Source organism: Crocuta crocuta, unplaced genomic scaffold (assembly GCF_008692635.1).
Source record: "Crocuta crocuta isolate KB4526 unplaced genomic scaffold, BGI_CrCroc_1.0 scaffold267, whole genome shotgun sequence".
In the NCBI taxonomy this organism is placed as follows: domain Eukaryota; kingdom Metazoa; phylum Chordata; class Mammalia; order Carnivora; family Hyaenidae; genus Crocuta; species Crocuta crocuta.
In genome coordinates, this window is record NW_027531899.1 from 2743033 (window position 1) to 2761977 (window position 18945).

At 36.4% G+C, this 18945-nt stretch overlaps 1 protein-coding gene across 1 annotated transcript in view; it reads right to left on the reverse strand.

Moving 5' to 3' along the window:
• LOC144239602 (uncharacterized) overlaps window positions 1-18945 on the reverse strand; it is a 42999-nt gene that overhangs the window by 17679 nt on the left and 6375 nt on the right. The window contains 1 exon segment of the mRNA XM_077773692.1: window positions 9275-9332. Within this exon segment, the coding sequence (XP_077629818.1) occupies window positions 9275-9289 (15 nt within the window). The 5' untranslated portion in view covers window positions 9290-9332.

An 18945-nucleotide genomic window follows, 5' to 3' on the forward strand; every position in this document is an offset into this window, starting at 1 on the left:
AACAATTAAATCTACAAAAATTAGTCAAGGGACACTAAGAATAAAAAGATATAAAATATGACATCATATACATAAAATGTAGAGGATGAGTAAAAACTTAGTGCTTTTAGAATGTGTTCAAACTCAAGCAACCATCAACTTAATACAAACTGCTATATACATGTTACATATTGTCCCCAAATCAAAAACCTATAATACATACATAAAAAGGGGGAAAAATCCAAGCATAACATCAAAGAAAAGCATCAAACCACAAGGGAAGAGAGCAAGAGGAGAAAAAAACAGAAGAGCTACAAAAACCAGGATAACAAGTAACAAAATGGCATTAAGGACATAACTATTTCTAATTCTATTAAATGCATGTGAACTTAATGCTTCAATCAAAAGACACAGGGTACTAGAAGGATAAAAAATCCAACATCTATCTATATGCTGCCTATAAGAAACTCACTTCAGACCTAAGGAAACATACAGACTGTAACTGAACACATGGAAAATCATATACTATGAAAAAAATGCCAGGGTAGGAGTACTTATATCAAACAAAATAGACTTAAAGACTGTATCAAGAGGGGCACCTGGGTGGCTCAGTTGGTTAAGCACTGATTCCGTATTTTGGCTCAGGTCATGATTTCAAGGTTCATGAGATCTGCTCTGCTAGTGCAGAGCCCACTTAGGATTCTCTCTCTCCCTCTCTCTCTGCCCCTCTCCTGCTCACTCATACACGTGCTCTCTCTCAAAATAGATAAACATTTAAAAAAATGACTGTAGCAAGAGACAAGGAAAGATCCTACATAATTACAAGGGGATAAGTCCAATAGGAAGATATAACAATTGTAAGTATCTATGCACCCAATACAGAAGCACCTAAATATATAAAAGAAATTAATGGACATAAAGGGAGAAATTGATAATATAATGTAGTGAAAGGGTTTAACAGCCCACTTACATCAATGGATAGATCAGACAGAAAATCAACAAGGAAACAGTAGCTTTGAATGACATATTAGACCAGATGGGCTTAACAATATATACATAACATTACCTCCAGAAATACACATTATGTTCAAGTGGACATAAAAAATTCTCCAGGACAGATCACATTTAGGCCTCAAAAGAAGTCTCAATAAATTTAAGAAGACTGAAATCATGTTAAGCATCTTTTCCACCCTTAACAGTATGAAAGTAGAAAAAAAAAACTGGGAAAAACAAATACATGGAGGCTAAACAACATGTTATTAACCAACCAATGGGTCAACAAAGAAATTGATGAGGAAATTAAGCAATATATCGAGACAAATGAAAATGAAAACACAGTAGTCCAAAATTTGGGGGATGCTCCAAAAGCTGTTTTAAGTGGGAAGTTTACAGTAATACAGGCCTATTTCAAGAAACAAGAAAAATCTCAAATACATAACCTAACTATATACCTCAAGGAGCTAAAAAAGAACAAAAAAGGAAGCTTAAACGTTTATAGCAGTGCTATACATAGCCAAAGTATGGAAAGAGCCCAAATGTTTATCCACTGATGAATGGATAAAGATGATGTGATACAAACACACACACACACACACACACACACACACACACACACACGACTATTACTTGGTGATCAAAAAGAATGAAATCTCGCCATCTACAACAATGTGGATGGAACTAGAGGGCATTATGCTACGTGAAACAAGTCAGAGAAAGACAAAGATCATATGATTTCTCTCATATGTGGAATTTAAGATACAAAACAGATGAACATAAGGGAAAGGAAGCAAAAATAATATTAAAACAGAGAGGGAGATAAACCATAAGAGTCTCTTAAATACAGAGAACGAACTGAGGGTTGCTGGTGCTGTGCTGGGTGGGAGGAAGGGCTACAGGGGTGATGGGCATTAAGGAGGACACTTGGGATGAGCACTGGGTGTTATATGTAAGTGATGAGTCTTTAAATTCTATTCCTGAAATCATTATTACACCATATGTTAACTAGCTTGGATTTAAATTAAAAAAATAAATAATTTTCAATAACTGATTTTATATTCTGTGAATTTCACCTTAAAAATGAATATGAAATATATTTCCAGATAAACAAAAACAGAGAGTTCACTGTTGGCAGGCTGGCTCACCAGAAATAATAAAGGAAGCTCCTCAGATTCAAAGGAAGTGACACCAAACATAAATAAAAATCCTCATGAAGGAATGAGTAGCTCAAGGAAAGGACTGAGACTCATGCAGAGCACATGGTAGGCTTGTCAATTTAATTTTCCTAGACACTCTGCTCTATGTTTCTGGAGAAACGAGCCTATTAATTACAGATGAAAAACATATAATATGGCAAGAAAAGCACAAAATGGGGTATTCTTCCTCTAGTGGTTAATTTTCTTACTTTGTATAGATGCATCTTGTCATCAACAATATCCTGAGACTTTCTATGGCCTTCTTTTATACTATGTCAGGCCTCATACTGGCACTCACAGACTCCAAATATGTGTGACTTAGGTTTCCTTATTCCTCACGCCCTTTCTCCATTTTAGTTCTACTGAAAAGAGAGGGTAAGTTGGCAGAGGAAAACCACCTCCTTCCCCCTGGAAGTCTAGGATAGAGAAGAAAGACCATGGAGGTATGGAGGTAGGCAGTTAAGTGTGTGCTCAGAACTCCCCACACTCTAGAACATTAATGTGGAATGAGAGAGGCAGTAGTTAAGAAGGCAAAGTATCATGGTCAAGTTGGGAAAACTTTTAAGTAGCCTTTGGTTCCCACTGCAGCACAAATTATGAGTAGGGTGTGATAGAACTCTTACAGAAGACAAGGGGGTCCTAGAGATTGTGTGATATATGGAATCCAGACACTCTTTGAAGGACATGACAGAGACTCAAGAGATCTATGGAGGGAGCAAGATCCAAAGGAGGATGGTTGAAAAAGGGAGGACTTTGGGCTATGACTGAGCTGAAACATAACACAAATTCATCAGCTACAGAATGCCAAGAAAAAGGAGCCAGCTAAAGCAGATTCAGTGGATACCAGCCAGCACACATCCATGAATAATCACACGGGACCATCTTTTTCTCCAACTTATAAAGATCTTCTTCCATATTTCAGACACCACCTTAACAGACGACAGGGGTACAGAGGGGAATCTGAATGTGTAATTATTCAAAGGAACAATTTACTGATTGTGCTCAGTTTTGAACCAGATTGCTTTAAAACTGTTTTTTTCACTCTATTAAAAAGAACTCTTAAAGGACATCAGAACATACATTTTTTAAATTTTGTTTTTACTGTTTTTTTAATTTATTTCTTAGAGAGAGAGACTGCATGAGCAGGGGAGGATCAGTGAGAGAGGGAGACACAGAATCTGAAGCAGGCTCCAGGCTCTGAGCTGGCAGTCAGCACAGAGCCCGACGCAGGGCTCAAACCCACGAACTGTGTGATCATGACCTGAGCCGAAGTCGGACGCTTAACTGACTGAGCCACCCAGGCTCCCCTCAGAACATACATTTTTAAATAAAGTATAGTTTTAATGCACATCTTAGTGTAGTATGAGTAATTCTGTGATGCTTACACATACAAAATCGCTGAATAAAGTTAACAGACAAAATAATGGAATATGATGTGAGGAGGTAAATAAGTTTCAGACAATGTTCAAATTCTCTAAAGAATTTATAATCGCAAAATTTACTAGAATAGCACTGGCACTGGGAAAAATTCATCTTCATAGTTTTCGACAACAGCATTCACTGAGCACTTGTGATAAGCGCTAAAGAACTCTGCTAAATAACACAGATTTGCAAGGCACTATATCTTGGTTCCACCCTACCTTCTAATGCCAGAGGTCAACCTACAAAAATCCATTTACAATAAAATTCTAATGTCTTATTATAAAGAAATGTATTAACTCTCCAGAAAATAAAATACCCAAGTGGATATACCAGGGTTAAAGAGTTAGTTTAAAAGGGTTAGCTTTGTAATTGACCAAATTAAAAGAAAAACAGAGAAAAGTATATAAGAAAGTATTTGACAAAATATCAATTTATGACAAACACTCTTAGTGGGCTAGGAATAAAAGGAAATTTCCTTCAATCATAGAAGTATTTGGGGGGGCGCCTGGGTGGCTTAGTTGGTTAAGCGTCCGACTTTCGCTTAGGTCATGATCTCGCGGTTCGTGGGTTCGAGCCCCGCGTCAGGCTCTGTGTTGACTGCCAGCTCAGAGCTTGGAGCCTGTTTCAGAGTCTGTGACTCCCTCTCTCTCTGACCCTCCCTCCCCTGCTCACGTGGGCTCTCTCTCTCTCTCCTAGAAATAAATAAAACATTAAAAAAATAAAAAAAAAAAAAAGAAAAGTATTTGGGGTGCCTGGGTAGCTCAGTCAGTTAAGTGTCTGACTTCAGCTCAGGTCATGATTTCACGGTTTGTGGGTTCAAGCCCCGCATCGGGCTCTGTGCTGACAGCTAGCTCAGAGCCTGGAGACTGTCTTAGGATTCTGTGTCTCCTTCTCTCTCTTACCCTCCCCTGCTCATGCTGTCTCTCTCTCTCAAAAATAAAGAAAACATTTAAAAAAATTTTACAAAAATACCTATACCAAATATACTTACTCATGAACCCCTAAGACTTGAGAATGGGACAAAGATGACACACCACCACATCAATCCAACATTATAAACTGCATGTTTAGCAACTGTAATTAGGCAAGAAAAAAAGGGGGCATGAGGATTTAAAATGAAGAAACCTGGGGGCACCTGGGTGGCTCAGTCAGTTAAGCGTCCAACTTCAGCTCAGGTCATGATTTCACAGCTCATGGGTTCGAGCCCCGTGTCAGGCTCTGTGCTGATAGCTCAGAGCCTGGAGCCTGTTTCAGATTGTGTGTCTCCCTCTCTCTGCCCTCGCCCACATTGCACTCTCTCTTTCAAAGATAAATAAATGTTAAAAAAATTTCTTTTAAAAATTAAAAAAGCTGTTCATTTGCAGGTAATATATTTGTTAATTCAATTCAATGTAAAAATCTCAGTGGTTTTAATTATGGAAATAGACTAATTCTAAAGTTTACACAGAAAATATATATAGCTACAAGTAGCTAAAGCAATGCCAAAGAAGAACAAAGATGGAGGATTCACTTGCATTATCAGATCAAGATTTATAATACATAGTAATTAAGACAGAGTGGGATTGACATAAGGAAATCAAAACAATGGAAAAGGACATAAAGTCAAAGATACATATAACATGAATAGGTCTGAAAATACAATGTGGAGTGAAAAAAAGGAGCTGCAGAACTGTTAAGTCCATTATGTTCTCAGTTATTTAACAATCTAGAACACAGAGCAACATAGGTAGTGTTCACATATACAAATCTGTGTGGTAAGAATATAAAACCATGAACTCTATGGATATAGGTAACAATCAAGAGAGTGCATCTGGGGAAAAGTATCTATAATATTCTAATTATTCTGTTGAAAAAAATCTTGAGGCAAAAAGGACAAAATACTAAAATATGCTATTTGGGGAGCTGGATATGTGCCTGTTTATGCCACTTCTCCCTCCCTCTTCTAGATTTTTTTTTCGAAGAGAGAGAGAGAGAGTGCACACGAGTGAGGGGAAGGGACAGAGGGAGAGAGAGAATCTTAAGCAGGCTCCACACTCAGTGCGGAGCCTCAGGTGGGGCTTGATTCTATGACCCTAGGATCATGACCTGAACTGAAATCAAGAGCTGGACACTCAACCAATTGAGCCACCCCATTGATTTTCAAATAATAAAGGAAGGGAGGAAAAAGAGGCAGAGGAAGAAGCAGCTTTATTAATTATACCAGTTTGTGTTTTTCTAACTCACTGACTTGAATTTTATTCTTATCAATTCCTTTATTTTCTTACTTTGTTTCTAATTACCAGAACTGTGTATTTTGCTCAATTACTTTTATTCTTGTTTATTAACATACTGTTTTCAGCTTGTAGGTTTTCTTCTGTTCAGTGCTTTATTAAAAATTTTTAAAAAATTTTTAAATATTTAGTTTTGAGAGAGACACAGAGACAGAACATGAGCAAGGGAGGGGGAGGGGCAGAGAGCAAGGAAGACCCAGAATCCGAAGCAGGTTCCAGGCGCCAAGCTCTCAGCACAGAGCCCAATGTGGGGCTCGAACCCACAAGCCATGAGACCAAGACCTGGGTGGAAGTCAGACGCCCAATCAACTGAGCCAACCAGGCACCCCTAAAAAAATTTTTTTAAATGTTTTATTTTTGAGAGAGAGAGAGAGAGAGAGAGAGACAAAGAGAGAACGTGTGTGCACACACACAAGCAGGGGAGGGGCAGAGAGAGCCAGAGACACAGAATCTGAAGCAGGCTCCAGGCTCTGAGCTGTCAGACCAGAGCTCGATGCGGGGTTCTTACTCACAAGTGGTGAGATCATGACCTGAGCTGAAGTCGGACGCTCAACCAACTGAGCTATCTAGGCACCCCATGCACTGCTTTATTTTTTAAGGTGTTCTGTAACATAAGGTTTTATGCCTCTGTCGATTTGAGGTGCTTATCCTAGTTTAAAAATGTCCATGTAAATGTTTTTCTTTTTGAATCTTTTATTATTAACTTCATATTTAATTGCATTGTAGAACTATCACGTGTGTAGCTTCTACTTTGAAATTTATTAAATTTTACTCAGGCCTAATACATGGTCAGTTTTCAGGTTATTACATATCCAAATAAGGGATAGTAACTATTTCCAGGCTATAAGCTATCTTAATATAGTAGCCCAACCAATTTTTTTTTTTACCATTTTTAAAAAACTTTTTATTTATTTATTTTTTTGTGTGCACATGAGTGTGGGGAGGAAGACAGAGAGAGAGGGAGAGCAAGATCCTAAAGCAGGTTCTGTGCTGTCAGCACAGAGCCCAATCCGGGGCCCAAACCCGCGAACCATGAGATCATGACCTGAGCCAAAGTTATGCTCAACTGACTGAGCCACCCAGGTGAGGTGCCCCAACTCTATCAAATTACTATTGGTAAATACATTTTTTTCTTGGTCTAGTTTATCTAGCATGAGCTAAGACAGATCAATGAAAGTTTCCTACGGATACGTATTTTCTTATTTTCAGTGTTCTTTATAGTAAGTTTGCTGCAGGTTATATGATAAAGAAGCAGTCCTAAGCCATTTATCTTTATTAGCTATTGCACTCATCATTTTATTTTTTACAGTTTATTTATTTTGAGAGAGAGGGAGAGCATGTATGCGTGTGAGTGGGGCAGGGGCAGAGAGAGAGAGAGGGAGGGAGGGAGAAAGAGAATCCTAAGCAGGTTCTGTGCTGTTGGCACAGAGCCCAATGTGGGACTTGAACTCCTGAACCCTGAGGATCATTACCTGAGCTGAAATCAAGAGTCTGACACTTAACTGACTGAGTCACCCAGGCCCCCTGGACAACCACTTTGGAAAACTATTTGGCTGTATCAATAAAAGGTGACATATATATATAAAATAGCAATTCTAGTTTTGGTTTATATGCAAAGGACTGGGTACATATGTGCAAGGAAAGACATCTATAAGACAATTCTTGGCAATAGTATTTGTAAGTGTCCTGAAATAAGAACTACCTAAATGGCAATCAATAATAGAATGGATAAATAAAATGATGGCTTATTCACATAACAATAATATACAGCAATCTGAAATTAACCAAACTACAAATACATGCAATAATTCAACATGAAGCTGACAAACATAGTACTAGGCAAAAGAAGCCAGACACAAAGTTATACAGATTAACAATAGAACTAATCTGTGGTGATAGTAGTTGAATAGTGGTTACCACTAGGGTGGGAGTAATGACTTGGAAATGTAGGAAGCTCATGGTTTGTCAGATCTATTTCTTGACCTCTTGCTTATGCAGGTTACACAGTGTGTTCACTTTGAAAATTAACAGACTTTGAGGAAAAAACTAGATATACAGAGAAGCTGTGAGATAGGGGCACACAGTTAAAGAAAGGTGTATCTCAGTAGAAGAAAGCTTTGAGCTGCAGGTGAAAAGGCAGTAAAGTGAAATATGTTTAATAGCTAAGACTGCAGGATAAATCTGAAATAGAAAGATTCCAAAGGAAGCATAAAGAAAAGGATGAAGTTCTGAGGAAAAGGAATTATCCTTGAAGAGGAGGCAAACATCACTTATTCTAAGAGTAAAATAAAGAAAAAAAAAAAGGAACCATGGATTCAATTTACTAAAACCACAAATACTCACAAAAACAAGGTATACCAGGCACTGAATGATCTAGGGGCTGGAGATGTATCAGTAAACCAAATAAAACATACTCTCTGTTCACATTTCAGTGGACTAAAATTATAGGAATTTACCAGAAATTATTAGATTGTGGCCCAATCTATAGCAAATACTCATTGAAAAACATAATTGTGTAGGGTCATTTGAAAAACACACATCTTGTCTATTTCTTAGGATATTCTAGTATTCTTCTTTAACATTACATATGACACATAGAGAATAAATGGCAAAGTATACTAATCTTAAGTGCAAAGGCTGATTCATCTTTATACATTTATATATTTATAAATTTATATATACTCAGGTCAAAACAAGAACATTTTCAGCACTCCAGAAGATTCTATCCCTTCCTAGTAGATATCCTCTTAGGGGTAACTACTATTCTGATTTCTATCACAAGTAATTAGTTTTCCCAGCTTTTAAACCTCAAATAAATGGAACCATTATCTTTTGTTTGTGAATTTACCTATATTGTTGTGACTAACCAGTATCTGCCATTTTTTAAAATTGTTGTGTGGTCTCCCTTTGCATGAAAGAGATCATTTATCCTTTTTTCTGATAATCTTCCCTTCCATTCTTTCCAATGTTGGATATTTTAACATACATTCTTTGTTTTCTCTTTCATCAAAACAAACCATCAAAATAGCTCGGTTTCTCAACTACAAGAGGTCACACTATAATAAAAAAATAGATATATACTCACTGACCTATGACAATAGGTGCCAATGACAAGCATACTTCTAAGAAATGTTTAATTCTTATTTATAATGCAAATTATGTAAAGAGTTTCTGCTCTGGTTTGTTCACCCATAATAATGAAATTGAAATTGAAGCCCAACTTTAATCCCTCTAAATGAATGCATTTTGGTATTACCATATTTTAACTCTTTCTTGGTCTTAATCTTCCAACTCTGTTTCCTCTGAAAATGCCTTATGTATATAGGATTTTCCAATTTACTGTATAGATTACTGTATTCCCCTTAAACTACACTGTAGAATAAAGCAGAGAATAAATTATTTAAAATTTACCTGGGACTCAGTCATTTCCTCTTCTTTCTGGTAACAGACAGGGCTTAAAAAGGCAGAGCTGGGAAAGAGAAGAAAAGCCATTAGACCAGGTGTGCTTTGTGGTTTCAGAAACCTGTACCCACTAAGTGGATTCATGGTCAACCTGTAGCAAAATGATTCATGGATCCATCAGAAAGGCCAAGAATATTCACACCAGAGGTGCTGAGAAGTATAAGGATGACTGGTAAGATCATGTGTAGCTTAGGCATAAGGTGGGTAAGAATATGATTTCACATGTGGGAGATGTCCCATAAATCTGTCAATAGCTCTGTATTAGGAAATAAACAGTTCACACGAAGCAGGAAGACCTATAGCTTCATGAAAGCAAATAAACAAGGAAAATAGGAAACTGACAGAACACTTAAGGCATTCTAATGTATTGAGACATTACCAACTAAATGAGAATTTAACCAAAATGGTGATGTAATTATATCCTTTCAAGGAAGGAGTAAGAAGTTTGCATGTCTGAGTGATGTTTGTTGGAGATATTGGTGGTGGTAAGAGAGTTAAATTCTTATTTGCCATAGTAAAAAACATATATATATGAAATCACACTTAACAGCTGAAAGTGGTTTTTTTCTGGGAATAGGAATTAGAGATGGGGGAAAAACAGTATAGTTTTTCCTCTTTTTATTTCAAGTCTAGTAGCACTACTCCACTTTTTAAAATAAAATTCACATTAGGGTGCCTGGGTGGCTCAGTGAATTAACTGGGTGTCCAATTCTTGATTTCAACTCACGGTTGATGAGTTCGAGTCCTGCATCGGGCTCTGCACTCACAGCATGGAGCCTGCTCAGGATTCTCTCTCTCTCTCAAAATAAATAAACAAAAAAAGTAGAAGAGGACTAAATAAATAAAATTGAAGAGGACAGGAGAATAAGATGGTATCTCAGTAGTTCCCCAGCACCGACAGTACAAAATTCTGTGAATAAAATTTGATACTTCACTAAGGATAGAGAAGTAGCATACTCCTAAAGGCCAGATGTGGCAGATAATGTTATGAATAACAGCCATTGCTTTCACCTTATTCCTTGAAAAGTAAACCTTAATTTTTTCACATGGCAATATACCTTCTCCTAAGGATAAAATCATGATTGATCTAGGTCAATGAGGGTAATCTTATTTCCCTTTGCCAGTTACTAACTTTCCCAGCATCCTTTACAGCGATGAGTTACAATGTGACAAAATATTGACTAAGAGGAGATGAGTTATGGAAAAATTTGTGATATATGTATTTTTTTCTGCACGTATCTCTTGCACATAGCAGTCCCTTGGGCCTGAGGGTGGATACAAGCACATTCTGTTGTCAGGACTGTTCTGGCTCTGGTAGTGGGCATGGGTCTATGTGGGCACAGATTAAAAGAGGAATAATATTAAGAGCATTTGCTTAAGGTGAACTGAAGTCATCAACTAGCCAGACAGAAGATACCAATCAGGACTCCCCCTACTGTCTTTCTTCTTTCTCTGAATCATCAAATTTTTCAAGTACAGGCAAGAAATAGAAAATGGGGAGAAAACAACTCCATAATTTCTTTGAGGCACCTAATGATGGATTTCATCATAGAATTTCTAACAGTAGCAGTACATGAACTGGAAGGATGGTTCAACAAAAACGACTTTATATATTGTTAAAGACTTACAAAAGATAAAAAGAAATGAGAGCTATTTAAACAGGATTTTTTCCCCCATCGACTACAATGAAGTAGAGGTAAATACATTTGTCTCTTTCTGCCTTGCATTTTGGGTTCTACTTCCATCTTCACTGTTATCTATAAAAAAGATTGCTAAAAATTTGATTGAGATTATGTTTAACCTACAGATCAAATTAAAGAGACAGGAGTCTTCTGATCCATGAATGTAGTATATTTCTCCACTTATTTTTTTATTTCTTTCATCACTTTTTTTTTTTTTTTCATTTTCAGCATACAGTGCCTCCACATATTCTGTGAGATTTATTTTTAAGTATCTTTTTTGGGGGAGCGCTAATAAAATTTTTTACTTCAAACTCCCAACTGTTCATTGCTGGAATATAAAAATGATTTCACTTTATACACTGATTATATATCCTGCAACCATGCTAAATTCATGTAAGATATCTAGGAGCTTTTGCATAGATTCTTTGGGGTTTTTTTATTTAGATAATCTAGATTGTCTGCTAATAGAAACAGCTGTATTTCTTCCTTTCCGATTTATGTCTTTGTCTTTCTCTTTCTTTATTGCACTCACTAAGACTTCCAATACAATGGTGAATAACGGTTGTGATAGAGGACATCTTCACTTTCTTGCTAATCTTACAGGTAAAGCATTATTTCACCACTAAGTATGATGTAAGCGCCAGTATTCTGGGTTTTTGTTTTTAGATGAACTTCAGTAATGAACATTCCCTTCTGGGGGGCGCCTGGGTGGCTTAGTCGGTTAAGCGTCCGACTTTTGCTTAGGTCATGATCTCGCGGTTCGTGGGTTCAAGCCCCGCGTCGGGCTCTGTGCTGACTGCCAGCTCAGAGCCTGGAGCCTGTTTCAGTCTGTGACTCCCTCTCTCTCTGACCCTCCCCTGCTCACGCTCTCTCTCTCTCTCCTAGAAATAAATTTAAAAAAAAAAATGAACATTCCCTTCTGCTCCTAATTTGCTGAGACTTTTTTCATGAATAAACGTTGAATTTTGTCAACTGCTTTTTCTGCATCTATTGAGATAATCATACAATTCTTTTTTACTCTCTTTTGGTGAAGTAGAGTCACTGATTCTCCAATTATTTTCCAATAATGAACTTAAAATTCATCTTGCATTCCCAACATAAATCTATTTATCATGTTATATTATCCTTTTTATATTGCTAGATTCAATTTTTCAATTCAGTGTTGAGGATTTTTGTATCTAAGTCCATGAGAAATACTGGTCTGCAGTTTTCTTGTCATGTCTTTGTCTGGTTTTGGTATCAGGGTAAGGCTGGTCTCATAAAATGAGTTGGAAAGTGCTCAGCTTCTTCTACTTCCTGGGAGGGTTTATACAGAATTGTTATAATTTCTTTCTTAGATGTTTGCTATTTCACTTGTGAAATTATTTGTGTGTATAGTTTCCTTTTTTAGAAAGTATTTTTACTGAGGTATAACTGACATATAACATGTTGGTTTCAGGTGTACAATATGATGATTTGATATTTGGGTACACTGTGAAAAGGTCATCAAAATAAGTCTAGTTAATATACATCATCTTACATTGTTACAAGAATTTTTTTTTGTAATAAAAACTTTAAAGATCTTTTCCCTTAGCAAATGTCACAAATGCAATACAGTATTGTTAACTATAGTCATTCTGCTATACATTATATCCCCAGGACTTGTAAATAGAAATTTGTACCTTTTGACCACCTTCACTTATCTGTCTTATCCCCTCCAATCTGGCAACCTCCAATCTGTTCTCTTTACCTATGACCTTGGTATTGAGGGGGGCATTTATTGTTTTAGATTTCATGTATAAATGTAATTATACAGTACTTGTCTTCCTCTGATATTTCACTCCCCCTAATATTTCACTTAGCATAATGCCCTTGAGGTCCATCCATGTTGTCACAAATGGCAAGATTTTATTCTTTCTTATGGCTAAATAATATCCTAATGCATGTATGTATGTACACGCACACACACACGCACACACGATTTTCTTTTTCCACTCATCCACAGATGGGACATTTAGGTTACAACCATATCTTGGTTATTATAAATAATGCTGCAAAGAACATGGGTGTACATATTTCTTTCTAAATGGGTATCTTTGTTTTCTTCAGAAAAACACCCAGAAGTGGTTTTGCTGGATCATATGGCATTTCTATTTTTAATTTATTGAGGAATCTCCATACTATTTTCCATAGGTGCTTTACCAATTTACATTCTGACCAACAATGCATAAGTGTTCCCTTTTCTCCCCATCTTTGTCGACATGTGTTATTTCTTATCTTTTCAAGAATAGCCATTACAATAGGTGTGAGGTGATACCTCATTGTGGCTTTCATCTGCATTTCCCTGATAAGTGATGCTTGAACATCTTTTCATGTATTCATTTACCATATGTATATCTTTTTTTGAAAAATGTCTATTCAGGTCTCCTGCTCATTTTATTTACTTTTTAAATGTTTTAAATGTTATTTTTGAGAGAGAAAGACAGAGTATGAAGTGGGGAGGGGCCGAGAGAGACAGACAGACAGACAAACAGAATCTGAAGCAGGCTCCAGGCACCGAGCTGTCAGCAGAGCTCGATGCAGGGCTCAAACCCATGAACTGTGAGGTCATGACCTGAGCTGAAGCTGCACACTTAACCAACTGAGCCACCCATTTTTTTTTTTTAATATTTTTATTTATTTCTAGGAGAGAGAGAGAGACAGACAGACAGACAAACAGAATCTGAAGCAGGCTCCAGGCACCGAGCTGTCAGCAGAGCTCGATGCAGGGCTCAAACCCATGAACTGTGAGGTCATGACCTGAGCTGAAGTCGGACGCTTAACCGACTAAGCCACCCAGGCACCCCTGAGCCACCCAGTTTTAAAACTGGATTGCTTTGGGTATTTTTACTATTGAGTTTTGAGTTCTTTATATATTCTGGATATTAACTCCTTATCTGGTATATAATTTGCAAATATTCTCTCATTTAGTAGATTTCCTTTTCATTTTGTTGATGGTTTCCTTTGCTGTGCATAACCTTTTTAGTTTTATGTAGTCCCACTAGTTTTAATTTTGTGGTTTTGCTTTTGGTATCATAGGTTTTTAAACACAAATTCAATTTCATTAATAAATATATAACTATTCAGGTTATTAATTATTGAGTAAATATTGGTAGTTTGTGTCTTTCAAAAAATTTACCCATTTATATAAGCTGGAGAATTCATGGACTTTGAGCATTTGTAATATTCCTTTACTATCCTTTCAAGATCTGTAGGATGAGTGTGATACCCCATCTTTCAATTCTAGTATTGGCAATTCCTATCTTGTCTCTTTTTCTCATGGTCAGACTGTCCAGAGGTTTAACAATTTTATTGATCTGTTCAGAACACTAGTTTTGGCTCATGGATTTTCTCCATTATTTGTTTGTTTACAGTTTTATTGAATTCTGCTCTAGTCTTTAATATCCATTTATTTTTATTTGATTTGGTGTTAATTTGCTCCTTTTCTCCCACAGTTCCTTAAAGCAGAAGTTAATACTGATTTGAGCTTTTTCTATTTACTTATAGCATTTTAGTGCTATGAATTTCCCTGTAATTACTGAGTTAGCTGCATCCCACATGATATATATTGCATTTTTGTTCAAAGTATCTTTATTTATATTTATTTATTTTTTTACTTTTGTTGGGAGAGGGGAGAGAATGAGAATGAATCCTTAGCAGGCTCCACATCTAGTGCAGAGCCCAAGGCAGGGTTCAATATCAGGAGTGAGATCATGACCTGAGCTGAAAGCAAGGTTCGGACAATTTAACCAACTGAGCCACCCAGGTACTCCCAAAGTATTTTTTAATTTCCTATGAGATTTCCTCTTTGACTCATGGGCTATTTAGAAGTATGTTGTTTAATATCCAAGTATTTGAAAATTACCCAGATAGCTTTCTTTTTTTGATTTCTAGTTTTATTCTGGTATGATCTGAGAGCATATTTTAAAATACTTCTATTGCTTTGAAATTGCTAAAGTTTGTTTTATGGCCCAGAGTATGATCTATCTTGGTGAATGTCCATGTGTACTTGAGGAAGACACATATTTTACTGTTGGTGGGTAGAGTGTTCCATAAAGGTCATTAACATTTGAATACCAAAAAATTGACATTAAACACTTGACTGTAGGCTGATAAATGTTTTTTCAGGTTTTCAAAAACCTTACTGACTTTTTGCCTCTTTTCTTCATCAATTACTGAGAAAGGAACTTTATAGTCCCCAATTATAACTGTGCATTTGTCTATTTCTCCTTTCAGTTCTATCAGGTTTTGTTTCATATGTTTTGAAGCTCTGTTGTTAGCTGCATATACATTTTGGAACTGTTATAGCTTCTTAGAGAACTGATCACTTTATCATGATATAATGTCTTTCTTCATCCCTGATAATATTCCTTGTTTGAAGTCTACTTGTTTAATATTAAAATTGCTACTCTTTTTTTGGTTCATATTTCTGCAAGATATTTTTCTCTATCATCTACTCTCAAGGCATCAATCTTTATATTTAATTTTTTTTTTTGTAAATAGCATTCAGGAGATCCTTTATCCAATGGGGGTAAACATCTTTATCTTTTAACTGGTATGTTTAGATCAATAATATTTAATATAATTACTGATATAGTTGGATTAAAATCTACCATCTTCTTAGCTGTTTTCTATTTGCTCCACTTGTACTGTTTCTTTGTCCCCTACCCACCCTCACCCCTCACCTTTTCGGCTTTGGCTTGATTTAACTAAGTACTTTTTATTATTCCTTTTTTTCTCCTGCATTAAATTATTATTTCTACCTCTTTAAAAAAAAAGTTAGTGGTTTCCCTAGGTTTTACAATATACCACACAGCTTTACTTGTACTAGGGGGAACTTACAATAATATATTCCAAATTCCTCCCTCCCATCCTTTGTGCTACATTTGTCATAACATCTCAGACTAGATGTTCTATTCATTGCAAATGTTATTTTTCTCCCCCTATTTGCAAAGAACTTACTGTGATATATATATATCAATTTGTTCAATTTCTAAACTACTATGTGTTATTACCTCCTAAAATGAACTCTAATATACTTAAAATACACATAACAACTTTGGCATTTCCACCACCACAACCACCACCACCACCACCATCATCATCATCTCTGCCTGCTTGAATCCAAAGTTTGCCAAAACCCCCAAAAATCACTGAGAGCCCTATCCTTGGCTTCAAATACATAGCAAATCTCTAGATTGCCTGAGCTAACTTACCCCCTAGAATTCGGCTCTATGGTAGATAACTGAGCTTTTTTTGTTTTTTTTTTTTTCACCACCATTCCAACTCTTCCCCAGTCTTCTCTCCCACTACTCCCATGTGTCTGTGGATTCCAGGTCTACTACCTCACTTGGCAACAAATGTTCAAATCACAAAATGGCACAGGATGTGCCATTTATGTCCTTCTTTAAAAGCAAAGAGTACTTATCAACCATATTCACATAAAATTTTTTTTAATTAAAAACCTAAAATCAGAGCACCTGTTCCTTTAAAAGACACTGCAGAAGTGCCTAAATGGCTCAGTTGGTTAAGCATCCGACTCTTGGTTTCAGCTTAGTCATGATCTTATATTTGTGGGTTTGAGCCCCACATCGGGCTTCATGCTGGCACTGCAGAGTTTGCTTGGGATTCTCTCTCTGCCCCTCCCCTGCCTGCACTCTCTCTCTCTCAAAATATATAAATTTTTTAAAAAACCTAAAAAGAAAATAAAGACACTGCATACCCCACTACCTGGAAACCATCTCCTTAGTAGTGATCAGCTCCATCAGACCACTGCCTTCTTGTCCTTAAAGAAGTCAAATTAAGAAACTACTTTATCTCTGATTGAGATATGTCTCTGTTTGGATCTACTTTACTCCCAAATTCAGGATATTCAGAAAACATCAAGCAGGGTAAATACCAAGAAATCCATACATAGGGATATCATACTCAAGGGAAGTCAAAAAAAGAAAAAACTTAAAAGAAGCCAGGAAAAAAGAACACCTTATGGATAAAGCCACACGGATAAGAATTACAATAGGATTCTTATCAGAAACCATACAAACAAAAAGACAGTGGAGTGAAATATTTTAAAGTATTAAAAGAAAATCCTACCAACCTAGAATTCTCTAACCTGGAAAATTATCCTTCAAAAACAAAGGAGACTAATATTGTATGTTAACTAAATGGAATTTAAATTAACACTTAAAAAAAAAAGTTTCTCAAATGAACAAAAACTGAATTCTATCACCAGTAGACCTGACTTGCAAAATGTTAAAAGTTCTTCAGGAAGAAGAAAAATGATATAGGTCAGAAACTTGGACCTACACAGAGAAAAGTAGCATAACAGAAAAGCACAATGAAGGTAAAATAAAATCTTCTGGCTCTTTCATTCTTAATTTATCTAAAAGAGAAATGTTTATTTAAGAAATAATTGTATTAGGTGATTTTATGTATTGGGTGATTTTATAGCACATGCACGAGTGAAATGAATGACAAGAATGTCACAGGAATGAGAGGGAGGACTTGGGAATACAGTTGACCCTTGAACATCACAGGTTTGAACTATGTGGGTCTACTTATACGGGTATTTTTTTCAATAAATACAGTACAATACTGTAAATATATTTTCTCTTCCTCATGCTTTTCTTAATAACCTACTTTTCTCTAGCTTACTTTCCTATAAGAATCAGTGGCGCCTGGGGGGGCTCAGTCGGTTAAGCGTCCGACTTCAGCTCAGGTCATGATCTCACGGTTCGTGGTTTGAGCCCCGCGTCGGGCTCTGTGCTGACTGCCAGCTCAGAGCCTGGAGCCTGCTTCAGAGTCTGTATCTCCCTCTCTCTCTGACCCTCCCCTGCTCATGCTGTCTCTCTCTCTCTCACAAGTAAATAAAAACGTTAAAAAAAATTTGTTTTTAAATGTGTTAATTGACAGTTTACATTATCAGTAAGGCTTCCAGTTAACAGCAGGCTATTAGTAGTTAAGTTTTGGGGGAATTTACAGTTATAGGTGGATTTTCATTTCATAATGGTTGACATCCCTAACTTCCATATTGTTCAAGGGTCAACTGTTCTGTTATAAAGTTCCTTGCACTTTATCTGAAGCACTATAGCATTTTTTGAGAGTGAACTCAGATTAGTTACAAATATAAATTGTAGGGCTGCCTGGGTGGCTCAGTCGATTAAGCATCTGACTTCAGCTCAGGTCATGATCTCACAGTTCTTGCGTCTGAGCCCCACATCGGGGGCTGGCGCCTGCTTCGGATTCTATGTCTCCCTTTCTCTCTCACTCTCTCTGCCTCTCCCTTGCTTGTGCTCTCTCTCTCTCAAAAATAAAAAAAATATATTTAAAAAATTGGACAAAAAAGCATTAAAATATATATATATTGTAAACTCAAGAGTAATACCAATTTTTTTTTTTACAAGGATATGATACAGTAAAAGAGTGGACAAAATGGAAACATACGAAATGCTCAATGAGAAACAGAAGTCCAGAAGGGAAAAAAAGAAACAGATGGAACAAACAGAAAAGAGTTACAAAAGATGACTGATATTAATTCAACCATATAAATAATTGCATTAAGTATAAATGGTCAAAACATAAAAATGGAAAAATAAGTTGTTACAGTGGGTAAAAACATCAAGACCCAACTATATGTGCCTACAAGAAACACATTTCAGATAGGTTAAAAGTAAAGCCAAAATGTAATAGTAAGAAATTCTAGGGGTCCATGTCTGCCCAGAAACTGGAAAAGCTGTCAAAACCAGTCAGAATCAGCCTGACAGTAACTCTGGAAGATAGTCAAAGGATACAAACTGTAAGTGCTTAACCAGGAGAGAGGTGAATTAAACATAGTAGGAGATCTGTGTGGCATTTTAACTAACCTATTCACAATCACAAAAGCAAGAAAAACACTAAGGTACTAAGAATAAGGCAAACAAA